Source organism: Artibeus jamaicensis, unplaced genomic scaffold (genome assembly GCF_021234435.1).
Source record: "Artibeus jamaicensis isolate MK-2021 breed Jamaican fruit bat unplaced genomic scaffold, CSHL_Jam_final contig_64, whole genome shotgun sequence".
Classification (NCBI taxonomy): Eukaryota; Metazoa; Chordata; class Mammalia; order Chiroptera; family Phyllostomidae; genus Artibeus; species Artibeus jamaicensis.
In genome coordinates, this window is record NW_026521911.1 from 277,822 (window position 1) to 304,972 (window position 27,151).

A 27,151-nucleotide genomic window follows, 5' to 3' on the forward strand; every position below is an offset into this window, starting at 1 on the left:
AAAGACACAGAGATGAGGACTGGGGGGGGGGGGAATGGGAGGGAGGGGGGAGACTGGGCGGGGGGGGGAAGAGAAAAAAAAATGTACTTGAAAAGTAACTAAATAAAATTTAATATTTTAAAAAAAAAAAAAAAGAAAGAAATGACCCATGGACATGGACTACAGTATGGGGATTGACTATGGGAGCTGGGGGTGGGCGGGGCAGAGGAGGGCCAAGGGGGATAAATTGGAACAACTGTAATAGAATAAATGAGAACATTTTGATGAGAAAAAAAAAAAAAAGAATAGCTCCTATCACTTATCGACTATGTGCCAGATTCTGAATAGAAATGATCACTTACCTACACTCTTCACAATAAGGAGCTGAATCTCAGGTTGAATAATGTGCTACAAGCCAAATATCTGGTAAGTGAATGCTCCTGATCTCAGCTCAGCACTGATTCTCAAGGCCATGTGCTAGCAAGCAGCTTATGAAACTTTTCCCAAACTGTCAGTCAAGACATGGACTATCTGATAGGCCAAGCTCAAACGGAAAGGCTTTTTTTCTGGGCACAACTTAGTCTGTACACAAATAACAGCTTGGGGCCTGCACAGGAGCACTAACTGTCGTTCCACATAGCATAGAGCATTTTTTACAAAGCTTCTGAAATGACAAATACATGCCACAATCCCACCTGAATAAATACCTTCTCCGGCAGCTGGCCACTTGGACATTCCCTATCTCCATGGTTGTTAGAGATCTCTATGTCACTGTGCTGGAGTTCAGTTCACTTTCTGCATCTTTTTTTAAAAACTCTTTTCCATGTCCTTTGCTTTCTGACACTTCTTCAGGGTCCTAAGTTTATTTTCTCACAAAATAATAGTAAGAAGCAGAAATTAACATATTTGTCTTTTATAAATGCTGTCTGCATATATTGCTTACTTAATACACTAACCTTGTGAAATGTTTCCATTTTATGATAAAAAAAATTAGGATTCATGGAGTCAAGTAACTTTCCCAAGGTCAGGAAGCTAAGTGGCATATCTGGGATTTAAATCCAAGCTGGCCCAAAGACAAAGGCTATTTGCTTAATTGCTTCATATAAGAAACAGTGATTCTGGCCCTTTGAGGCGCTTAGATCCTTTGCTATCATAATTATTTGAAAGCCGGTTTTTTTCCTCTCCCCTTTCTCCAACCTTGTGTCCCTATAAAGCAGATGCAGATGTTTGAGACCAGAGTGAGGTCACTGGCTAAAAGTAGTCCTTGAATCAATCCAGCCAGGCTTCCACCTCCATCACTCTCAGTTTTTCTAACTTTCCACGTAGGCTGTAACTCATCCTCCAAATACAATGGCCCAGTTACTTTCTACAGCTCACCTGCAGCCAAGACCCAGGAATGCTGCAGTGTCTGGTACAAGGGAGACTGCATCCACCCCCTGCTAGTCTATGGCTACAGCGATGACAAGGAGTTCACCAAAACCTTGTGTTTTTGTAATGTGAAAAAAGGGGTTGCGATAATGCTGACCTCACAGAATAGTATGAACGTGAGAAAGCTTGCTTCCCAAGCTTGTGAGTGGCATCAATTCCTTTCTACAGATGAGGAAATAGAGTCTGAGAGGTGTGGAAACCTGTCAATGGCCACATTATAAGTAAGCAAAAGAGACCAGCTTCACCCGGTGGGATAGCTCAGTTGGTTGGAGCACTGTCCCAATATGCCAAGGTTGCAGGTTCAATCCCCAGTCAGGGCACATACAGGAATCAACAAATGAATACATAAATAAGTGGAACAATAAATCAATGTTTCTCTTTTCTCTCTCCCTTCCTCTCTCTCTCTAAAACAAACACACACACACAAAACAAAAACATAAAAGACCAGCTCCAAGCACAGTCCATTTGACTCCAAAACTCATGTGTATGTTCATTCCTCAGCAATCTCATCTCTAAAATCTTTAGTAATAATACATGTCACTTGATATCAGTATAAAGATTAAAGGAGTGCATGCAGAGCACTTAGGACAACTCTGGCATATAATAAGCACTTAATAAATATTAGCTATTACTGTTTTTTGAGTATTTACTACTTTATGAGGTGGGTACAATTATCATTTTCATGTTGTATATGGAAAAACAAAGGTACCAAGCAGTTGGATAACTTGCTTAAGATCATGAAATAAGTAGAGGAGCCAGAGCTCAAATAGAAGCAGTCTGACTCCAGAGCCCACATTCTTCACCACTGTGTTATGTTGCTGGTTTCAGCTAGCTACGATGATTATTAAGGTTGTTAATGCTGCAAATTTTCATCCCCAAAGAAGATGAAATACAATTACAGATTTATGCAATCTCATCTACCACTTCTACCTCCTCCCTGACCTGTTCTACATATCAATCCTTGAACTTCCCCATGAAAAATTTCTAAGATTATAAGAGGTCCATGTGTTTATTGACCAACCCTCTGCTGCATAGTACTTGAATTTAATTATAGACTGATGACTTAAGAAAAAATTTTTCCTGCCCTAGCCAGTGTGTCTCAGTTGGTTGGAGCACTAGCCTGTAGACCAACAGTTCGAGAGTTCAATTCCCAGTCAGGGCATATGCCTAGGTTGCCATTCAGTCCCCAGTAGGGGGAAAGAGGCAAGCAACTGATCAATGCTTCTCTCTCACATCAGTGTTTCTCTCTCTCCCTCCCTTCCCCACTCCCTAAAATCAATAAGTGTGTCCTCAGGTAGGAATAAAACATAAGAAAAAGAACTTTCTTAAAAGAAATAATCCCCTGAGAGACAAATGAGAAAGAAATAGAGAAGGAGTGGGGGAGAGAGAGAGAAAGAGCAACAGAGACGATCAGTGCAAAACAAACACTTCTAAGGGTGTGGGAAAAATTAAAAACTACACTCTCTGCTCCTCTACCATCTTACTCATCCAGGTTCTAGAAGACTGTGAATATAGTGAAAAAAACTGTGTTTCTATAATCAGGGACGTATGTCCCCAAATGGTTCAAGGCCAAGCTATGAGCAATGAACAAGCTCAGAGAAAGTTAGAGACCCTTCGCCCACAAGAAGATTTCCATGGCAACCAAGCATCAGTCTCCAGCACTCAAGAGAATGTTAGGCTATAAGCCTCTGGATTTGCCAGCTGAGTCCTGGGGCTGAAGAAGCCCCAGATCTGGAGCCAAGAGAGAAATAGGCCCTGGCACAGCAGCCTTAACCTAGCAAAGACTGTCAAGAGCTGGGAACCCAAGTTTTCCCCAAACCCATGATGCAGTTATGCACCAGCCAACATCAGCTCTAATACTGCTCTGCTCAGTATAAATCTGCCCGGGCCAGACCCCTATAACTTGGAAGTCACAATCTGCAGGGTCTCCAGCTCTCCAGAAACAACCCTGACCCTTTTTACCTCCAGCTGTTTTCTTGGTATTTGAAGCTTTTATTATGTTTTAGGGATGAAGTGGGGATGTGTGGAGAGGTGTTTGGTGCTGCCCAGACCTAGAAACACTGATGTACACTACCGGTGCATGGCCTCAGTGTTCAGTCTCTAGACTGCAGGCCTGGCCTTGACCCTCTGGTTTCAACACTCACCATAGCTCCAGAACTGTTGTCTCCTCACATCTAGTCCTCTGTTTGTAAAAAGCATCTCTTGCTGTGTCAATAAAGAACAGAATTTTATAATCCTCCTGGTTGAGGTAGAAAAATAAAAGGTCTGCTGGGATCTGAGTGCAAATCCAAGAGATTTTCAGAATTGAACTTGCTGAATCCCCTGAGAGCTGAGCCAGGCAGATCTGGGACTTGGAAGGAAGCTTCAGGCAATAAGTACATCCTGATAACTTTTCACAGAATTATCAGAAGAATACTAAAGTGCCCTGTCCTGAGCACCTGCTCTTCCCAAAGAGTCAGCCCCACAAATTGCCTGGTGACAGATGGAGGCAGCTGGGGACCAAGAAGTTGGTTAGTGACTAGGACACACTCTGTCCTTCTGAAGCAACAGAGGCAGTGAGGCATTTTCATTTCTCAAAGGAATGAGCCAAAGCTCTTTCCAAATTCTGCCAAAGAGAAATCAAGCAAAGTAGCCAAAGAGCTGCACATGAATGCTTTAAACGTAGGAAGCATGTCAGAGAGAAGTTCTTTAACTTCATGCCTATACCCAGGTGATGAAGGTGGTTGAAAATAAACCTATAATGATTAAGTAATATTTCCATTTCTCCTGGTATTAAGCCTTGGAGATCATCCACCAGCATGACATCGTAGGAAAGCTGAGATCTATTTCTTGATCTGTCACCAACTGTGATAATAAGCAAATTACTTGAACTCCTTGAGCCTTTATGCTTCACTTGTAAACCGAGAATAATGGTTATTTCATGAGATCATTGTTAGAGTTATATTAGAATATAAAAGCACTCAGAAAAAGATTTGAAACCTCACAGAATCTGCATACAGACTCCCCTTCTACTCCAATAGGAGACTGAGAATAGGCTTCAGTCGTCTGCCTGGACTCCTCTAGGTTGCACATCCACATGCCATGCTTCCCCACCACTCGTCGTCAGAGTTTGGGGTTTATTGACTAAACTTCTTATTTGGGGATAAATTTAGATTTACAGAAGATATAATTACAAAGATACTATAAAAAGTTTCTGTATGTCCTTCAGCCAGTTTCTTTAATGTTAACATAAACATGGTACATTTGTCAAAACTGAGGAATTACTAATAGTACATTACTACTAACTACAGTCCAGATTTTATTTGTATTTCACCGGTTTTTCTACTAGTGTCTATTTTCCAGTCCAGGATCCAATGCAGGGTACCTCCCCATGTCTGCTTAGTCTCTTCTGGTTTGTGACAGTTTCTTAGTCTTTCCTTGGTTTTTACAACCTTGTGAGTCTTGAAGAATGTTAGTCAGTTGTTGTTTTTTTTTAAGAAGATGAGAGCTTTTAATTCGCCAACTTCAGCCAACCTCTCTTCCTTTTTTCTCCAGCATGGAGAGGACAATACAAAGGCAATAGGCTACACTGTGGGATGTCCTGAGTCTTTATTCTACTCCAGGTCCCAGTGTGTCCTGCAGAACAGAGATGGGACATCTGACAGCTCTGGCTGCTTGACCCCATTAGCAGCAATTCCTGAGGTTTTCCAAGTAATTCTTCCAACCGAGAAACCAATCATTGTCCTCCATGGTCTGCATCCCAATATAAGCCTTCTCAGACCTATCACGCAACACTTTTTTCACTGAAATTTTAGAAATTTTGCAGGTTCTTATCACGATCCAAACTTTAAAGGGAAAGAGATAATTTTAATGGATTTCTGTGTTTTGTTGAAATACAGACATCTCTTTGATAAAATATTTTCTTTGGCCTTTCTAGTGCCTCATTCTGGATGCTTTCTTTGCCTTAAAACTAACAAATATGGCTCATGGCAGATTGTCTCTCAAGTATGAGATGAGAGAAAAAATGATCAATGGAAGTAGAAGGATGAAACCAAAACCAGATTTATTTGTTCATAAGACTGCTCCCAATTCAATTCATTCAAAAATCTACATTATCCACTAGTCTTTTTTTTTTTAAAGATTTTATTTATTTCTTTTTAGAGAGGGGAAGGAAGGGAGGGAAGAGAAATATCAATGTGTAGTTGCCTCTCACTCACCCCCTACTGGGGACCTGGCCCCCAACCCAGGCATGTGTCCTGGCTGGGAATCGAACCCACAACCCTTTGGTTCACAGGACGGCACTCAATCCACTGAACCACACCAGCCAGGGCCAATAGTCTTTAAAATGTTTTTAAAAACTGGGAATCTTTTATTTACTGTGCTTTATCTAAAGATTAAATCAGACAGCAATCTTATCATCTAGTAGTTTATGCCTCTAAAAGATAGTTTCCTTCCCATCCCCCAACATAGGACTCAGCCCTGTTTGGAGGATCTAGTGAAGAAGGGAGAAGCCCTTTCACCAAAGTGAACTTGGTTCTAATAAATTGGAATTTGCATCTACCCCCTGGCTCTTCCAGGCTTCTTAAACCACTGAAGAAATAAACAAAGGATATGGTTTCTATACTGGCTGGAATGACTTTTACCTATTACCAAGGAGAACATGGGTTGCTAGCACAGCATAGGGCCAAGGAAACTATGCCTAAAACCCAAAATATACACTAGAGCAGGGGTATCCAACCTTTTGGCATCTCTGGTCCACACTGGAAAAAGAAGAGTTGTCTTGGGCCACACACTAAACACACAAACACTAATGAAAACTGATGAGCAAAACCAAGGTCCATGCATAATCTTCATGATATCCACCACCACATATAAACAAAAAAGTCCTCACATAATAACCCTAATGATGCAGTGGGCCCTTCAATAATCTTTTAAAATTGTAGAGCAGGTCCTAAGTTTGTGATCACTAGTATAGAAAATGTACATACCTAAGCCCTGGCTGGTGTAGCTCAGTGGATTGAGCATGGGCCTGCAAACCAAAAGATCACGGTTCGATTCCCCCATCAGGGCACATTCCTGGGTTTCAGGGCAGTTCCCAGCAGGGGATGCACCAGAAGCAACCATACATTGATATTTCTCTCCTTCCCTTCTAAAGATAAATAAATAATTTTTTTTTAAAAATGTACATACCTAAGTAATAAAATATCATTGATTTTTTTAAAAAATATTTTTATCATAAAAGTAAAAGGAAAGAGGGCAACATAAAAGTAGTTGGATGTTTGACATTGTATCTGAGAAAGTAGTGCATCGATATCTGGTTTGATAGAAGTAGTTGCAATGCTCAGTGAGTTCTCAAGGTGCTCATCAGATATTTTGGTTCTAATTTTATTCTTACTGTGTTTCATTCTTGAAATTAGTTGCTCGCAAATGTAGGTGCTGCCAAATAGTGATGACATGAATAAGGCATGATTGTGAGGCAAGGGATATTTGTCTCTGGGAAGATAGGACCTATAAAAGTCCAGTAAGGGGACATGATCAAATTTTCCTTTAAGTTGAATGTCAGATTGCCACTCTATGCATTCCATTTGAAAATTGGCAGGTAACATATTTATGTCAACTAAAAATGGAGTCACAGATAGAACAAAATTTTGATTATTTTCCCAGAAATCTTGAAATTTGTTTTCAAATTAATTTATCAAATTGAAAAGCAAGGCTGCATATTTTTTGCTGTTCACTGGACTGTGTTTAGCCAAGGTGTCAAAATGCATAAAATTGTTTGCCTTAATTTGAGCTTGCCCTAATTTCAATTTCACTTGGGGCACTGTTGTGGTTTGAAACATGGTATTGATTATTGATAAGTTGGTTTTCACCTTGAAAATGCATGTTTAAATGAGTGGTTAAATCCACTAAAAAGGCTAAATCTGTAAGCCAGTTTTCATCATCAAGTTCTGGCACTAATATGTTTTTGGATAGCATAAATGACTTGATAACATGTCACAAATCAAAAAATCTTTTCAACATTTGGTCTCAACTTAGCCATCTTACTTCTAAAAGTAGATTATGTCACCACAATCAGCAACAATGCTTTTAAGGAATTCCTGGAACTGGTAATGATTCAATCCTTTAGCATTTATGAAATTCACAGTCTTAATGATGATTTGCATAATGTTACCCATTTTTTAAGTTCTTGTGGATAAATTTTCTTGATGTACTGTGCAATGATATTTTATCAAATGTGAGTTTTATGTGGCAATTGCATCATCTTCTATTAATTTTACAAGTCCCTCTCTTTTTCCTGCCATCTCCAGGGTATCATCAGTAACTCTAAGAGATGTGTTGACAATGGCCAAAGAACATCTCTTTAACGTATTTTTTACTGCTTCATATAAATCTCTTGGTTTAATTGTGTCTTTTAATGTCACTAAAGAAGCCATTTCTTTAGTGACATTATATTAGTCATCAACACCTCTAATAAAAATGGCAAGTTGAGCTATATCTGTAGCATCAGTGCTATCATCCATTGCCAAAGCTTAAAATTTAAAATTAGCAGCTTTATTCTCCAAACTTCTTTCCATAAATTTTCCAGTTTCTTCAACTCACCTGGTAAGACAAACTGATTTTAGAAATATCCCTCTTTTTTTTCAGGGCAAATTATATCTGCCATGCTTTGTATACATTGTTTAATAAACTCACATCAGTAAATAGTTTTGATTTTTTTTTTTGCTATTACATATGCTACTACATAACTAGCTTTTACAGTGGAATCCACCTGAGTTGTAACTTTTTGAAAAAAATTTTGTTCAGAAGACAGACTTTTTTCATTTCTGATATTTTGTCCTTATGACACAATCCTTCATACACATTGAATTTGGCAGCATGTTTTTGCATATAATGCCTTTTCAAATTATAGTCTTTGAAAACTTGCACAAATTTCCTACAAATTAAGCCAAGTGCCTTAATATTTGCCTTGACAAAAAAAGTAGTTATCTGTCCACTTTTCACTGAACAATTTTCCTTCATCCATTATTTTTCTTTTCAGGGTTCTTTTTTCTTTTGAAATGCTATAGAAGCCATGCTGGAATTAAAAACACAATAATAAATAAGGGACTTTATTTATTTTTAAAAAATTATTTTACTGTTGTTCAGTTACAGTTGTCTGCATTTCCCACCCACCACTCCCCTCCCCAACCCCAGCCAAACCCACCTCCCTCCCTTGCTTCCACCCTGCCCCTTGGTTTTGTCCATGTGCCCTTTATAGTAGTTGCTGAAAACCCTTCCCCCCCCCCGTTATCCCCTCCCCCCTCCTCTCTGGTTATTGTCAGACTGTTCTTAATTTCAATGTCTTTGATTATATTTTGTTTGCTTTTTTCTTTTGTTGATTATATCATTTCCCTTTATTTTGAAAATTAATTGACAAGAAAATAGAAAGCAAGGTTTGGGCCCTTCCACAACACTCTTGGCTGCTGATACAAGTCAAGGCAGAGGGCTGATGGTAAAGTGTGGCAGGTGATGTGTGAGGCATTAATGAGGTGTGGAAGTATCTCTAATAATTAAATAAGAATGCCTACCTGAGTTCTAAATAACATTAAACACTTAAGGTTGCAATGGTAGGTTGAAATATTACTGATAAACGCTGTCTCACTAAGTCACCACAGACACATGTAATGTCTGATGGTGTCAATTCTACTGTCTGTGCTTGGAAGATAACACACTGGAAGCCACACACCACTATAAAGCTGAAGCTACACATGCATACAAATAGCAAGAGTTTATGTATGTTTATTTTAAATAACATTTTGACACATAATCACAAAAAAAATCTCATAGTGTTTTAAGCAAATTTACAATTTTGTGTTGGGCCACATTCATAGCCAGCCTGGGCTGCATGCAGCCCACAGGCCTTGCTGTTAAGGCGGTTTAGATGGAGAAAAGAGTGCCTGGAGTGCTTTCTCACTTGCTACTATCTGCTTGCACTAGAGAAATTCCTCATTATCATTGCCTGATAACAATGGCCAATGTGTTAAAGACAAGAACATTAAGGACACTGATCCTTCAAGAATGAAGATTTGGGTCACATCACCAGGAAAAGAACACTGGATTGCCAACGTACTGGGAGTGAAAGAGTGGAATTTGGAATGAGTGGCAACATTGGTCTTAGAGCCAATTACCAAGGTGGGGACCGTTGCAGCTATGAATGTGTTATGTTAACTTCTCTATATGTATATTATTGAACATGTACCAAAGCAATCCTGTGGTGTATGTATTGACATCCTAATTTAATAGATTAGTCCACTGAAGCCCATAGAGATGGCACATAGCTAGTAAATAGCAGGATTAACACTGAATCCATGTCTGCCCTATCATGAGATCTCGGCTTTTCTACCCCTTTTGACAGTGGCTGGCTCTGTGCCTGCAGGAAACAACAAAGGGTCTGCAGCGATGTGAAGAATAGCCCTTTTCTGAGTGTCCGCAAATTCATGTACAGGTCTCTTCTTCGTTTGATTTTTTTTTCACTCTTTTTTCACTTTGTTTTCTGGTACTATGTTTCCAAAATCGAATCTGAGTACAGTGGCACAATATGGACATTAGGTGTTGCCTGATGCAAATGCTCTTAAAAACAGATAGGAAATTTCAAAGAAGCATGAAATGCTTTTAGGTTTGCTAAATCTATAGAAAATATTAAGCAAAGCTTAACTTATGTTTTTACTTAAATTATACAGGGACTGAAAAAGGAAAAAGCACATCTGAGGTGGAAGAAATTGAGAATTCTTCTAGCCTCCCATGGTGCCTCTTCTCTTCATCCTTCTCTGCATCTTATGACCACAACCCCACCAGCCGTTCCCACAACCTCCGCTTGGACAGACAGGGCAAACTTATATTTCTGGGATGTCACTAAAAGAGGTTCCTCCCTCGACCTTTCACCTAGTGCACCTATGCTTACACTGCTTACTCAAGCAAGTCACTTCTCTCCGTTCAGCCCCAGTGCCTCTCCTGTAATATAAATTTAATAATCACTAAATTGTTATGTGACTATAATACTGTAACTGGATATAGCAGCACTATTCATAATAGCCAAAAGGTGGAAGCCACCCAAATGCCCACTGACAGATGAATGAATAAACAAAGTGTACAGACATACAATTGAAATTAGCCTTTAAAAAAAGGAAATCCTGTCACATGCTACAACATGGACGAAACTTGAGGTTATTATTGTGAAGTGAAATAAGTCATACAAAAGGACCAGTACTGTATGATTCCACTTACTGAGACACCTACAACAGTCAAATTCAGAACCAGAAAATAGAATGGTGGTTGTGGGGACTGAGGGGAGGGGGATGGGCAGTCATTGTTTAATGGGGACCTAGTGACAGTTTGGCAAAATGAAAAAGTTCTGTGGGTAGGTGATGGTGCTGGTCACACAACAGTGTGAATGTATTTAGTGCTACTGAACTATACACCTAAAAACGGTTAAGATGGTAAATCTTATATTATGGGTATTTTAGCACAATTTTTAAAAAATAATAAATAATAACCTAAGAAGATCCCTAGGTCAGTGACAAGACAGTTGGTGCTCAGTAATTTTCAGTTCCCTTCTTACCACTCACTGGTGTGATGCACACCTTAGGGTCATGCAAAATAAGTTTCTTACACCCTGATGTTAAAAGAATATCAAGTCTCCTGAAAAGGAACTGTGTCTGAAAGTAAGAAGCAGATAGTGGCAAGTGAGAAAGCGCTCCAGGCACTCTTTTCTCCATCTAAACCTCCCCTGAGGACACAGCACGTCGGTGTAAGAAGACGGCCCCTCCATCTAACAGATACCATATTTTACTATATTAGATCATAGGGACATGGAAGGGGCACAAAGCATGAAGCAATTGTGCAAACATTGCCCTCTGACCCAGCCACCCAGAAGCACTAGCCCGGGCTCCAGCAGCTTCTGACCCAGGCGGCGCCTCAACTCCGCCTTCTCTCGTAGTACCTCCGCTGGTCTCTCTTGCCCCGCCCCGCCCCGCCCCGCCCTTCAGTTTCCCTTCCTGCCCTTACTCCTCCCACTCTCTCCTTTGGGCCCGCCTCCCTCTCCGACGCACCCCTTGTAGGAAATAGAAAGTGAAATAGAAAGCCAGCTGCCATCCCTTGAGTCCTTTGAAAAGGTGAGTGAACCAGGCTGAACTGAGGTACCCCCCGCCCAGATCTGAAGATTCCCCTTCCAATCAGTCCCCACCCATAGAGCCTTGGGGATCAGTTTCCCCTTCTCCACAGCAGGACTCGCTCAGCCCAAGCCCAGCAGTTCTTCCCGCGCTGCTGGGTCTGCCTGGGCTGTCCTGCTGCTTCCACCAGAGCTGGTACTAAGGCCTACGGAAGCTGAAAAAAAAAACGGGACTGAAACCTAACCGCAGGGTGGTCGGGAGGAGCCCGGTGTGGGGGAGGTATGCGATCTTTGAGACTGCCATCCCCAGAAGTACCCCTCGGGAGGAGAGAGGAACAGGGTTGTTTAGGATGTTAGAAGTCCATGAGATCTATGCCCTGGACGAAATGAAGATACCTGTCTGGGTCGAGTAGCTGAGAGAAGAGCCCAGGGAGTGCTGACTACACATACGTATATGTGTGTGTTAAACATGTACACGTACATATATATGCACATACATATACACACACAGATTGTATATCTTATAAGAATATATAACAATAAATGTTCTTTTCTTTATAATTACTTCTTTGGTACAGATTTATTTATTAATTAAATTTATTGGGGTAACCTTGGTTAATAATATTATATAAATTTCAAGTGTGCAACATTTCAATTCCACATCTGCATGCTTACCACCTAAAGTCTAGCTTTCTTCCATTACCCTGTATTGGGCCCCCTTTACCCACTTCACCTCCCCTATCCCCCTTCCCCCCTGGGAATCACCGCACCATTGTCTGTATATGATTTTTTTCTTTGTTTTGTTTGATCATTCGATACTTTTAGTTATAAAAGTTATATGTAATTTAGTTATATGTAGATATAAGTCCCACATATGAGTGAAATCATGTGTTTTTGTCCTCTCCTGTCTGACTTATTTCAGTTGGCCTAAAACTCTCAAGATCCATCCCTGTTGTTGAAGAATATTCTTATGTATATATTCAGATATATGTGTATATACATATATATCAACTTCCATTTTTGAAGACTAATGAAGAAGTGTGCCAGCATGTTGCCACTTTTCTGGCACATGGAAGGCTCGTGGTAAATGGTCACTATTATTGCGGACAGAAAAAGCCTGGGCACTGAGGGTTTAAGCAGAGATGGATATGATGAAAATAACGGCCCTATCTCTGAAGTTCCCAACAGTTTTCACTGTCCATTTTGGGGACTCAGTTTCCCCTTCTATTTGACTGGATCAATCAACCTGACTGTGGAAGAGAAGGTCTTGTTATTCAGGATAATGTTCCTGGCTTGTTTTAACCCCCTCCAGTTCACTCTCCCTTTTTTCTTTCTTTGAATTGTTTTGTTTTTCTCACACAAACTTTCTCATCTTCTCCCTGACTCTTCTCTTCTCTCCACTAGGTTACCTAAAGCTCTCCACATTGTTTATTAATAGGCACATGTCCCCGATGGCTTCTGCAATGCCCTTGACAATGATGTGGGAGGAGGTCACATGCCCTATCTGCCTGGATCCCACAGTGGAGCCAGTGAGCATTGACTGTGGCCACAGCTTCTGCCACGAATGTATCTCTCAAGTTGGGAAAAATGGAGGCGGTTCCTGTCCTGTGTGCCGGAAAAAATTCCTGCTCAGGAACTTCAGGCCCAATCTCCAGCTAGCCAATATGGTGGACAACCTAAAAAAAATCAACCAAGATGCCAAGGAGGGTACAAAGGGGGAGCAATGTGAAGTGCATGGAGAGAAACTTCACCTATTTTGTGAGAGAGATGGGAAGGCTCTTTGTTGGGTTTGTTCCCAGTCCCGGAAACACCGTGACCACCCCATGGTCCCAATTGAGGAGGCTGCTCAGGAGTACCAGGTGAGTCCTTGGCATGGAGGCATGAACAGGTAGAAAGGAGATGGGGTCCTATGAGTGCTTTGTTCCCCAGAGCTGGGGTTAGGAGAGAGTTGCCCATAGAGTTGAGGGACTGGAGAAAGGAAGAGTGTTCCCCACCTTCTATGTCTAATTTAAGGATGATCACAACTTTCTCATTGCCCAGAAACGGGTGATGCTGTGGGAAATCACTGCAAGGATCATGTTCCCTGTGGCTTCCTGGTTAATTAGGAATGAGCAGTGCCCCTTCCCTGCCACCCCAACAATGCGGCTTCTTTCTAAGAAACGTGAGCTTTTTCCCCCCGAAGTACTGCCATCCACAGAATTTGCATGCCAAACAGACTCTAGTCCTCCTTCCTTCCCCGGCTTCAGGCTTTTCTAAGAACCTGTAGGATCTTCCCCCACCTCACATCACACAATCCTCCTTCTTGGTCTGATTGGGCATTAACCTGTTATCTTTCTCTACAGGAGAAGGTTCAGGAGGCATTAAGGAAACTGAGAAAAGAGCAAGAGTTTGCTGAGAAGTTGGAAGTGGATGTTGCAATGAAGAGAACAGCCTGGAAGGCAAGAGTCACATCCCAAAAGGAATCTTAGATCAAAACACTAGACAGGGTCCAGAGTCCTAGCCTCAGGAAAGCCCTAACTATAGCTACACCTGTCTGAGGAGTGATAGAGTCAGCATATCTCACTCTTCAAGAACCAACAGTTCTCAGTGTCTGCTGGTAAAGGGAAATAAAAAGTATGGAGCTCAAAGAGAGCTCCCAATCAGAAACAAAGATCAAGAGTCTTAGGACAAGGTGCTAAGGAAAAAGCCCAATCTTAGGGATGATCATAGCAGTGCTTTGGTATCTGAAACAGCTATCCCAGGAGAGATACGTCTAGGCCTGTCGGGAAATGACAGGGGCTATAAGGAACAGGCTTAATTAAGGAAATCACCAAGGCCTGAGGTAGGAAAACCAGTCTGACCAGATGGTTGCTTGACTGTGTCCAGATCACTGATCCAAAGTAGAATGGAAAACTAAAGCTTATTCTGCACTAGTGATTTGGACATGGGTAGGTCAGGGATAAAGAGGAGTGAAAGCAACTAATGGCCAATTGATACCAGAACAGGAAGTTTTGGGACCAAGGGAGGTGACCAAAACTGTGATGGCCAAAGGGGTCATCCTGTGTCATCAGGTGGCCTAATCACTATCACAAGAGAGCAAACAAAGCATATCACCAAGACTTTCTTTTCCCAGGACTTAAGAATTGGTGTTGTGGGCCTGTCTTTGTGAGGTTGTTTGAGTGAGGACAGGTGTTACTCTCTCAGTAACACAGATATGAAGACAAAAGGACACATTTGGGTGCTGACTGGATTTTGAGAGAAGTTGAGGAAAGTCCCCAAATCCATGGGCTAGAGCAGCTACAGTGTGGCCTCCGCCAATCCCATTCCCCACTTAATCCCAGAAGCCTGACACACTGACTTCCCCAGCAAAATGTATGTGTGTGTTTGTTCCCAGACAGAGCCAGAGTGGTGAGTCTCCAGGGAGTAGAAGTGGGTTTGGACACATCCATTCCCAAAGCTTAGGACATTTTGATAAAACCACCTCTCTCTTTTCATTGACACCAAAGGGGAAGGTTGAGACACACAGATTGCGAATTCATGCAGAGTTTGAACAGCAGAAAAACTTCCTGGCTGAAGAGGAACAGAGGCAAATGCAGAAGCTGGAAAAGGAAGAGAAGGAAGAGCTGAGAATCCTGGGGGAGACAGAGGCCAAACTGGCCCAGCAGAGCCAGGTCCTACAGGAGCTAATCTCAGAGCTGGAGAGGAGAAGTCGGAGCTCAGAGCTAGAGCTGCTGCAGGTGAGACGGGAGAGGGTCCCAATCTGCATTCAAGGAGGAACCAAGCAGAAGCCAGAGCTCTCTGGGGCTACCATCACAGCAAACAAAAACCCAGTCCCTGGAATTTTCTTAAATAAAACAAACTGGAATTCAGACCCATGAGTGGTTTGCAATCAAGACATGGAAAGATATAGATTTAGGAGGGAGTATTTCATGCAGCAATTTTTTTAAAATGGACATCTCTGGTAAGTGCCTGCTCTAACATGTACAAGGTTCATGACCTTGAGCAAGGTCCTTAATTTTTCTGAGTATCATGTTTCTTTTTTTTAGGTATTATTTATTTATTTATTTATTTAATATATTTTATTGATTATGCTATTACAGTTGTCCCATTCCCCCCTTCATTCCCCTCCCCCCTGCACACCCCCTCCCACCCACATTGCCCCCCCTTTAGTTCATCTCTCTTGGTCATAAGTTTTTTAGCTTCTACATTTCCCATAGTATTTTTGCCTTCCCACTGTCTATTTTCTCCCTACCATCTATGCTACTTATTCTCTGTATCTTTTCCCCCTATCTCCTCCTCCCACTCCCCTGTTGGATAACCCTCTATGTGATCTCCATTTCTGTGGTTCTATTTCCTGTTCTAGTTGTTTGCTTGGTTTGCTTTTGTTTTAGGTATGGTTCTTAATAACTGTGAGTTTGCTGTCTTTTTACTGTTCACACTGTTCATATTTTTATCTTCTTTTTCTTAGATAAGTCCCTTTAACATTTTATAAAATAAGGGCTTGGTGAAGATGAACTCCTTTAACTTGACCTTATCTGAGAAGCACTTTATCTGCCCTTCCATTCTAAGTGAAAGCTTTGCTGGATAGAGCAATCTTGGATGTAGGTCCTTGCCTTTCATGACTTGGAATACCTCTTTCCAGCCTCTTCTTGCTTGCAAGGTCTCTTTTGAGAAATCATTTGACAGTCTGATGGGAACTCCTTTGTAGGTGACTATCCCCTTATCTCTTGCTACTTCTAGGATTCTCTCCTTCATTTTAATCTTGGCTAAGGTCATTATGATGTGCCTTGGTGTGTTCCTCCTTGGGTCCAACTTCTTTGGGACTCTCTGAGCTTCCTGGACTTCCTGGAAATTTATTTCCTTTGTCAGATTGGGGAAGTTCTCCTTCATTATTTGTTCAAAGAAGTTTTCCACTTGTTGCTCTTCCTCTTCCCCTTCTGGTACCCCTATAATTCAGATGTTGGAATGTTTAAAGATGTTCTGGAGGTTCCTAAGCCTCCCCTCATTTTTTGAGTTGTTGTTTCTTTATTCTTTTCTGTTTGGTTGTTTCTTTCCTCCTTCTGGCCCACTCCATTGATTTGAGTCCCAGTTTTTTTTTCCATCACTATTGGTTCCCTGTGCAGGTTTCTCATAGTTAAATTGATATACTATTACATATCTCAAAGAATTTTGTGAGGATTAAATGACAGAATCCACTAAGACTCTTTGATGAGTGTCTGGCCATGGGAAGGTTTTCCCAAAAAACCTAAAAATACTGAACTGAAAATTAAGAGAGAGTAGCCCAGCCTCAGCCTTGTTACCAGTTTTCTCCATAACTCAAAGTTAAGTTTTTTCCTTTCCTAGACCTAATTTCTCCATTTGTGAAACAAAGGGAGAGGGACTGGTCTAAATAACAAATATTTCCCAAACTTTAGTTATAAATGTATCACCTTTACACTTTCTGCTGCTTCAATGAACTACCTGTTTTTAAGATGTTATTTTTCCTTTAAATTGTCTCATTCTTTTAGCAGATAAACTTAATTTAAAAGGAAATTTGCCCTAACCAATGGTAGCCAAGAAATCACATATGTGGATATTGATATTGTTAGTGATACTTTCTATTTCATAACAAAAATAATAACTGCATCCTCTTAAATTTCACATATTACATGCCAGACATTGAATCCCTTATGACAATGTGATAAGGTGGTACTCCTATTACCCCAATTTTATAGATGAGAAACTAAGGCACAGAAATGTTAAGAGACCAAATGAGATACAAAAGCTAAATAGCTTGACCAAGTTCACTCAAATAGTAAGAGATAGAGCTAAAATTAAAATAAGTACATAACTATTTTTTTAATTCATCAGTGTATATTCTACTTAAAATGACCTCATGCCCACCAATGATTTGTTTTACTCACTTTGGGAAACTAGGAACTCGATGTTCTCAAAAGTCCCTTCTGTTGTAAGAGTCTGCGTTCCTTTTCTCTGTCTCATTCAGATGTGGTCACGAAGCCATTTCTTTCTGTTTGGGCAAAAATGCTGACTGGAGTGGTTGATTGGAAGGCTCTCTTCTTCCCGTTACCTGAATCTTGCTTTGACTCAACACTGAGCCAAGCTTCTAGTGCACTTTTGATGAGACTTAGGAGCCTGCCAGTTCCAGAGAAGGACACCCAGCCTGGGTAACAAAATATTCTCAGGTGATTTGATTTCACATACATGAAGGAACAATGTTAACTACAACACAGGGCAGAGCTTTAACTGACCAGCCTTTTCTTCCAAACAACTCAAGCCCATAAATGAGAGAGTGCAATTTCTGTGCATCCTGATTTGGCTGTTCTTTCTCTGGGCCTTGGCCAGCCTGGGCTATTTGCTCCTTTCCACTCTACCGGACCTGTTCATCTCCCCAAGAATCTGGTCTGTCTAATTTGTTTTCTGAGTCCTTAAACAGATCACCCTTCTCTTGGCTGTAGGTTACATGTGAAGTTCTGGTGACCCACAAGCATTCACACATCCCTCTGTTTCAAGTTGGTCAGAAATGTCTTTCAGGCTCTGGCCCAGAGGAACTGAGCAGAGAAGTGCCTGTGACCTCAGGGTGTTGTCTCATTACCCATAGCACTGAAGACTCAGTCATTAACACAGTGATTCCGGAACTTACTCTGTGTCTCCTTTTTCCTCAGGAGGTGAAAAGTATCCTGGAAAGGTAAGGAGAGGTTTTCTTTGCTAGAGAAAGAGGTAGCAGGAAGTGTCCTCAGCTGTGTAAAAGATTATTGAGTTAGAAAAACATGCACTGAAGTTTTCCCCATCCTCCTTCCTATGCTCAAAGATCCTGTCCTTCATAAAATACTTTCTAGTCTCAGAAAGCTAATTAATGGACACCTTAGTTGGTGAGCTGCCCAAAGTAATTGGACTGTAACATGTTCACAAAGTGAAGCTCTGACAAACAAGGAAATTCTGGGAAGTTTTAAGTCTGCAGCCTGCGGGACTCCTTTAAAAAGCATCCAACCAATTACAAACCTCCCAGAAAGAGCTGTGGTCTGAAATGGTAAGACCCACAGTGTGGGCGAGACTCCTTGAGGTTCCTTAGGGAGTGATTCTGCAAATATCATATCTGCACCCTGCCTATAAAATGAAACAGAATGTGCCTGTGTGGTGACCTCAGGCATGGGGAGGAGGTACAGACTCACGCTTCAGAGGCCCTTGTGGCCCAAAGGCTAGATAGGAAATAAATCCCATCGCCAGGGATTCTAACACAACAGGCATTTTAAAATCTGTTTTGAATCAAATTATCTGTCATCCACAAGAGAGGTTATAGCATTAGAGTTCAGAGAGGGTAGGATAGGAGTTAGAGACAGAGACGGGATTTCTAACTCTGTTTCTCCCAGGTGTGAGTCCTGGAACCTGGAACAGCTGAATGTTGTCTCCCCAGACCTGAGGAGTGTGTGCCATGTGCCAGGGCTGAAGAAGATGCTGAGGACATGTGGAGGTGAGGCAAGCTACAGGAGCGTCAGATTGGCCTTCTGAGCAGCAATGGGATGACAAGGGTGCAGAGTAGGTCCAGGGTCAAGGAAGTGTGGCAGGTCAAAGTAGGTGGGGCAGGAACAGAGCTCAGAAAAGTGGCCTCCTCAAAGGTCCCAACCAAGGGCTAGAGCTGGCTGGGGTGTCATCTCATCACACAGTAAGGCTCAGGCTCACCCTCTCATCCCCCTACCTCAGGCACAGGGTTAGCGACTCCCCACACTCTCCCGTTCTGACCATGGTGCTCTCTCTGCAGTACACATCACTCTGGATCCACACACAGCCCATCCGTGGCTCATCATCTCAGAGGATCAGAGACAAGTGAGGCTTGGAGACACCCAGAAAAAGCTGCCAGAAAATGAGGAGAGATTTGACACTTATCCCATGGTCCTGGGTACCCAGCGCTTTGACTCCGGGAAACTTTACTGGGAGGTAGATGTGACGGGAAAGGATGCCTGGGACCTGGGGGTTTGTAGAGACTCTGTGCAGAGGAAGGGACATTTTTTGCTCAGCACCATGAATGGCTTCTGGACAATCTGGCTGTGGAACAAACGAAAATATGAGGCTGGCACCTGCCCGCAGACTCCCCTCCACCTTTCAGTGCCTCCACGCCAAATTGGGATCTTCCTGGACTATGAGGCCAGCACTCTCTCTTTCTATAACATCACTGACCATGGCTCCCTCATCTACACCTTCTCAGACTGTACCTTCAATGGACCCCTGCGGCCTTTCTTCAATACCGGTTTCAATGATAGTGGAAGAAATGCAGCCCCTCTGACCCTCTGTCCTCTGAGCATCGGGTGATAGGGATCCACTGACTGTTGATGGCTCTCTCTGGTCACTGACACCCCCTTTGTTGATATCCCCTCCTCAGCCACTGACCCTGCCTTATTTATCCATGAACTCTGAACCACCTTTGTCCCTGCAGAGGTATTAGATACTTTGACAAGAGGTCACTGAATATCTGTGTCAAATGATCTTCAATATCTATCATTCCTGCTTATGATTTCCCCATGAAACAAACTACTTATATTTGGTCCAAATTCATCTGGATCAACCAAAACATGTTTCTGCCTTCTTTATGTGACTCAAGTTTTGTTTTCTCCCCGCCATGTCTAGGCCTTTGCTCAGATCACTGTTTTATCTTACAGGGTTTGCAAAAGTGTTTCCTAAGTAAATTTCATCTCCACCTATCCCATTCAATCCTTGCTCTCATACACATCTGGAATACTCTTTCCAACACGCACATATCTGATCATAGGTGACGCCACACTTCCTATAGAAAACAGTCACATTTATTTGTTTACACAACTGAATTATGCATAGCTGAGATTGCCAAATCACCATTCCCACCATTACCTCCCAACCACATCTTGTTGATACCGGAGTTGGTTAAAGGGCATGTCAATATACATGGGAGTTGTGAGGGGTTTTTTTGTGTGTGTCAACTTGCCTAGGCTCTAAGCCCCCCATTTTTCAAACACTAATCTAGATATTGTTGTGAAGGAGTTTGGTAGGTGTCACTGAAGTCCATAATGATTTGACTTTAAGTCAGGGAAATTGTCCTAGATAAGTTGAGTGGGCCTCATTCAATCAGGCGTGCCTGCAGATTTAAAATTTGTCTTGCCAGTCTCCATAATTGTGTAAGTAATAAACGTCCTTGCAATAAACGTCAATATTTATTTCTTACTAGTTCTGCTTCTCCAGTTAAACTGATTGGTGTGAAGGGCAGGAGTGAGGTTATAGCATCACCTAGTGACAGCACTTTCTTGAGCTTAAACTTTTGAGGTTGGCATAATAAAGCTCTGGAGCAATAATAGGCTATGAGAGAGCCATTATTCTCCCAGGAACCCTGGTTCCTTGTCTAAAATAAAATCTCAGATGTGCCCTCAGAGCAGCTGCTAAACATTTCATGAAAAAACTCAGGTACTGTAAAAGATGTTGGTGATCTTGAAGAGTCATTTTATTGATTTTTTAAAAAAGAAAAGTTTTTTCTGTCTTAACACTGGACAGAAAGGAGGTCCATAGGAGGGAGGATAAGAAGAACGGAATTCTCAGGAAAGATGACAATATTACAGGAGCTAAATCTATCTAAGTTGGCAAAGTTAGCCAGTGCCTTGGTTGATAAACTGTAAGAAGATTATGGAAGAGAACTCAGTCCTATATGAATGGAGGTGTACTGGGGAATGGTTGGATTCCATATGTCAGGAATGTGGAGAATTTTTTTTTAAAGAAGGATAGATTATACATGATCAGCTTTCCTGCTTCTCTATGTCTCTGCCTTGAGGTGTGCCAATGTGAAATGATGGCTCCTTCTTTTCAGTTGATATACTAGTGGGAGGAGAGTACCATAATGATAGTAACTTAAATATTCTCATTTCTCAAAATCTGAATACCTTGGCATATTGGGTTACCCTTATGTTTGGACAGGGACATTATACAGGTGACATATTACAATCTCCTTGGTCTCTACCAAAATGGATTAAGTAGTAGAGATTTTATAGTATCTCAGCTTTTATCCCCACCAATAATTATTAACAAGTAATCTAGTACACCCCTGCATGTCACTCAAAAATTCTCTTGAGAAACAAGGAAAAATTCTACCAGCACCAATTCTAATTTTGATTAATATTATACTTTCAGGCCTTTTCCTTAATCCATTTAAGGAGTTAAGTGGATTTAACTCCTTAATCCATTTCGAGTTAATTTTTATGTGTGATATAAAATAAGAGTTCAATTTTATTGTTTTGCATGTTGATATCCAGTTTTTTAAGTTCTTTTAAGGAACTATCCTTTTCTCATTGTGTATTATATCTCTTGTCAAACATCAGTTGACCTTATATGCATGGATTTATTTCTGGGCTCTCTATTCTGTTTCACTGGTCCTACTTTTTAATTCAAAAAGAAGTTTTTCTTTAATATCACATGTATCTATGGTTAAATTAATATATATTCACCAACATGTTTTAATTACAATATCCTAGATAAATTCATTGTAGGAAATAATTCTCACTGTTTAATATAATTTAGTTTGGTTTTGATATCCCTATTTTCCTGGGATCTTATACATGTGCTAAGAAGAGTCTCTAAGGGATCATGTAATTTCCCCAAGCTCAAACTCATCAATTTTGGTGGAGGCAGAATTCAAATCTAATCCTGATCCAAAAATTCATGCTCTTTTCGAAACACTGCCCTTCTCAAGGTAACAAGGCAAAGAAAATGTGAGACCCTACATTGGTAACCATACCTCCTGATCAGCCTGACAAACTCAGCAGTGTTTCCTCTCTGAAGACAAAGTAATGACCACATGCTTTTGAATATGCCTGGTCTTGACACCATAAATGATGGGGTTCAGCATAAGAGGGGCTGCTAACATGCAGACATTGGCCAGCAGAATGTGAACAGAGAGAAACATGATGCCATGCTGGGTAATCATAGTAAAAATGCCAGTCAAGTAGAACATGTAAATGACCCAAGATGAGATCCACATGTGCCTAGGACCCTCTGCAAAGCTCCTAGGGAGGCGGAAGGCTGCATTGAGGCAAAGGGTGTAGGAAACCACAATAAGTATGGCATCAACACTACAGTAGAGAGAACAGATAAACTATACCAGACATTGATATAAATATCAGTATAAGCAAACTTGGCAACAGCTGTGTGCTCACGGTAAGTATGTAGTAGCACATCACTATGGCAGAAAGGCAGTCTCTTCAGCAGGAACACATCACGGAGTATCACAGGGAAGCTTCTCGGGACCACAGCCAGGCCAACCCTTATGATTACTGCATGACTGAGCAATGTGGTAAGTGCAGTGAGTCACAGATGGCCACCTTGTGGTCTAACACCATGTCCAACAAAGTCCTTGACTCAGGAACAAAGGCGGCAACAGTGAAGAAGATTCGGGTGAAACAGCCAGCAAAGGATATCTCCTCAGCATGTAACCAGAATATGGCCAGGGCTTTGGGCACAGTGGTGCTACACAGGATGAGGTCTGTCTGCCACAGCCAGCAAGCAGAGGAAGAGGTACATGGGTTCATGGAAGCTGCTTCAGTAATGATGATGAAGACCAGGAAGCTATTCCCAAGGAGAGCAGCAAGGTAGGAAATAAAAAGGGAGAGAGATCTATGTGTGCTGGTCTTCCAGGCCAAGGATGCCCAGCAGAATGAAGAACAAATAACTAGTAACAGTGTGGTTGGGGGTTGCCATGCCCAGGATAATTAACCTGGGTATTGTTGTACAGGAGTTGGCCATCACGTCTTCTTTCTTCCTAAAGATGTGAATTGGATTGGAGTAGGGGAGAAGTGAACAGATTATTTTCCATCGGATGAGCAGTGGAAAGGGTCCTCATCAGAAAGTCAGGAAATGTTGGTTAAAATACCTTGCTGGTCTATTCACTTGCCACATGATCTCAGTAACATTACTTCCCTGCTCTGGGTCTCTCTTCTGCCATCTTAAAACCAAAACTGGAATGTTAAAAAAAAAAAAAAAAAATCAAAATAAATAAAGCAGAAACAAAGCTGCATTCAGTAATGCAAACAGAGTTGCTAAATGCAAAGGAGTAGGGGTGTGTGTGACATAAGCGAAGAGATTAAGAAGTACAAATCGGTTATAAAAATAGTCATGGGGATGTAAAGTCAAGCATAGGAAATAAAGTCAATATTATTTTAATAACTTTATGTTGTCAGATGGGTACTGGACTTACCAGGATGACCACTTCGTAAGTTTTACAAATGTCTAATCACTAGGTTGTACACTTGAAACATATAGTATGGTAGGTCAACTGTAATTAAAAGATTTTTAATTTTAATAAAACTAAAGTTGGGGAGTTGAATTAGTTCATCTGTAAGAGAGTTATTCCAGCTCTACAATGAGATAGACCTTAGTCTCAGATAGTTCCAACAGGTTGTTCAGAGCTGTGAATAACAAACATTGCAGTTTCCACTTTAACTATCGGAATGTGATGTGCTTCTCAAGAGGAAAATGGTAACTGAGTTGACTATCAATTTAACAAAGCTTAGTGAGCACAAACCATGGCTGCTGGAGGACCTAGTTGGGAAGACAGGCAATTAAACAAAATATCTATTTACATAGTATGGATAGTGTGGAGGAAAAGGTAAATACAGGGAGCTGTGAAAACATGAAGAATCCCCTAGAAGTTCAGAAAAGGTTTTTCTAAAAGTGCCTCTCTAATTTGAACCTTGAATAATGAGTAATAGTTTTCCAAGGGAAATCCTGTGAGGAGGGAAGAACATGAACAACATCTCAGAGATGTTAAAGAACATGTAGATTTCAGGGAAAAGGGCAGAAAGTCTCAATGATAAGAAAGCAGAAAACTCTAAGACTGTCAACAAAAATAAAGCTACACTTGAAATACCAAGAGTCCTACATTGCAACAGGTGATTCACATTCTCCAAGCCCACTTTGTATAATATGTGGCAACTGGCTATCCAACAAAGCCATGAAACCTTCAAAACTGCTTTGCCAAAGGGAGACCAAGCACCCTGCATTAAAAAACAAGCCTTTGGAGTTTTTCAAAAATAAAAACATGAACATAAAGAACAGAAGCAATTATTGAAGGCCACCACTTCATCAAATATGTCTGCACTGACACCATCATTCTTAGTGGCTAAATAGTGGCATTGCTGAAGCTATTTACTGAAGAAGTCCTTTACTATTGGTAAAGAGTTGACCTTGTCTGCTGCTAAGGACATTTGTCATGAACTTTTAGGAGAGGCTACAATTCAAAAGGTGGCATGTGTTCCTTTTAGTTAGCACCATAGTTAGACAAATTGACCAAATAGCAGAGGATACTGAGGCACAATTGTTAGAGAGGATTAATGAGTCACCATGGTTGACTTGTCAACCATGAGTCAGTCACTCATCAATCCAGGCTGACCATCAATGTTGACAACAACATCAAAAGACTTGCTCTCTTTTGTGTGATATATTTTTCAGAGGGATGTGCATAAGCATGTGTTATGTGCACTTTTGTTGCCAACCAACACCACAGCTTCAGAACTATTCAAGTCTTTGATTGATTATATATCACGAAAACTGAATTGGTCATTTTGTGTCAGTATATGCACAGATGAAGCTGCTGCCGTGACTGACAGCTTTCTGGTTTCACTGCTCAGGTCAAAGACTTTGTTTCTGAATGTGAGTCTACCACCATGTCATCCATAGAGAAATGCTGGCTAGCTGAAAAATGTCACCTGAACTTAACAACATTTTGCAGGATATGATTAAAATTATCAACCACATTAAAGTACATGCCTTAAACTCACATCTGTTCACATAGCTCTGTAAGGAGATCGATGCAGAGCACGTCTTCTCTTATACACAGAAGCGAGATGGCTTTCTTTTTTTTTTAATTTCCAACAAAGTTTGTGGGGGTGGTGTTTACTTTTATTGAAATTGCTTTCTATTTTTCTTAATGCTAAGCTTTATCTTTTCATTCTTGTTCTCAAAACTAACCATGACCTTGTGCTCTAGTTTTTTCTTTTTTTCTTGTTGTTCAGTTACAGTTGTCCCCATTTTCCCCCTATTACTCCCCCCTGCCTCCCGCATCAATCCTCACCTGCTTGTTGTCTTTGTTCACAGGTCCTTTATACATGTTCATTGACCCTTTCCCTTTCTTTCCCCCATTATTTCCCTCCTCCCTCCCCTCTGGTTACTCTCAGTTTGTTCTTAATTTCAATATCTCTGGTTCTATTTTGCTTGCTTGTTTTGTTGACTCGTGGAAACTTACAGGTGAGATCAATGTGGTATTTGTCTTTCACCACCTGGCTTATTTCACTTAGCATAATAACCTCCAGTTCCATCCGTGCCGTTGCAAAGGGTAAGAGTTCCTTCTTTCTTTCTGCTGCATAGTAATCCATTGTGTAAATGTATCACTGGTTTTTTATCCACCCATTTACTGATTGGCATTTAGCAATTGGCTATTATAAATTGTGCTGCTGTGAACATTGGGATGCATATGTTCTTTTGAATTGGTGTTTCAGGATTCTCACGGTATGAGATGGCTTTTTAAAGATAGATCATTGGAAAAAAAAAAAAAGATAGATCATTGGCCAGAATTTTTTAGTTATAAGAGCCACTTCACAGATTTCTCTTAAAAAAACAGTCACCACTGGCAACACATTTCAGTGACACAGAATGGGTCTCAAAACTTGCTTACTTGTGTGACTTATTCAACCTGCTCAACAAACTCAATCTGTCACTTCAGGGAAGAACAACTATGTTCAAGTCGGCAGATACAGCGGCCGCATTCAAAGCCAAACTGGAATTATGGGGCAATGAGTGAACATTGGGATTTTTTACACGTTTCAAACATTACCAGAAATTCTGAAAGAGACTGAGCCAGGGCCTTCTTTCTCACAGCTGGTTCATGATCACCTATTTCATTTTTCAAAAGACTTTAAGCATTACCTCCCAATCACAAAAGACCCCCAAACTGAGAAGGAATGGTTCCGTGACCCATTTGTGAACAAGCCAGGTGAGTCGACTTTGTCCATGCTAGAAGAGGATCAACTGCTTGAGGTCACAAATGACGGTGGCCTTAAAAGTATGTTTGAGACAACTCCAAATCGCCATACATTCTGGGTTAAAGTCAAGGCAGAACATCCTGAGGTTGCCACAAAAGCACTGAAAAGCCTGCTTCCATTTCCAGCATCCTGTCTTTGTGAAGCAGTGACAGCAACCAGAATAAGATTATGGAGTAGAGTGGACAAAAGCAACACACTCCAGGTATCATTGTCTCCCATCACCCCCAGGCGAGACTGTCTAGTTGCAGGAAAACAAGCTCAGGGATCCCACTTATTCAGCATTATGGTGAGTTGTATAATTATATCATTATGCATTACAATGTAATAATAATAGAAATTAAGCTTACAATAAATGTAATGCACTTGAAACATCCCAAAACCATCACCCCACCCCGGTCCATGGAAGAATTTTCTTCCATGAAATTGGTCTGTGGTGCCAAAAAGGTTGGTGACTGCTGCTATAAATCACATAGCTCCTCTCACACAGCTGCATTTATCTCCAGTCTGACACAGTGCCACATAAATAGTGAGTATTCTATAAATATTTCCTAAAAAATTAAGTGGCTAAATATTCCACTCTAGTGACATACTACAA

The 27,151-nt window shown here is 41.1% G+C and overlaps 1 protein-coding gene across 2 annotated transcripts; it reads left to right on the top strand.

Annotated features, from left to right (window-relative positions):
* The first annotated feature begins 11,469 nt into the window (after positions 1 to 11,469).
* On the top strand, positions 11,470 to 21,665 carry TRIM21 (tripartite motif containing 21). Of its 2 annotated transcripts, XM_037135734.2 has the most exons (7): positions 11,470 to 11,537; positions 12,938 to 13,392; positions 13,876 to 13,971; positions 15,019 to 15,249; positions 18,175 to 18,197; positions 18,880 to 18,980; positions 19,269 to 21,664. In XM_037135734.2, exons 2-7 carry the CDS (start codon positions 12,976 to 12,978, stop codon positions 19,814 to 19,816), a joined length of 1,416 nt encoding a protein of 471 aa, XP_036991629.2. In that variant the 5' UTR covers positions 11,470 to 11,537; positions 12,938 to 12,975; the 3' UTR covers positions 19,817 to 21,664. The 2 variants fall into 2 exon arrangements, with proteins under 2 accessions (XP_036991629.2, XP_036991630.2); XM_037135735.2 differs by lacking the exon at positions 13,876 to 13,971 and having other exon boundaries at positions 19,269 to 21,665.
* Positions 21,666 to 27,151: the final 5,486 nt, after the last annotated feature.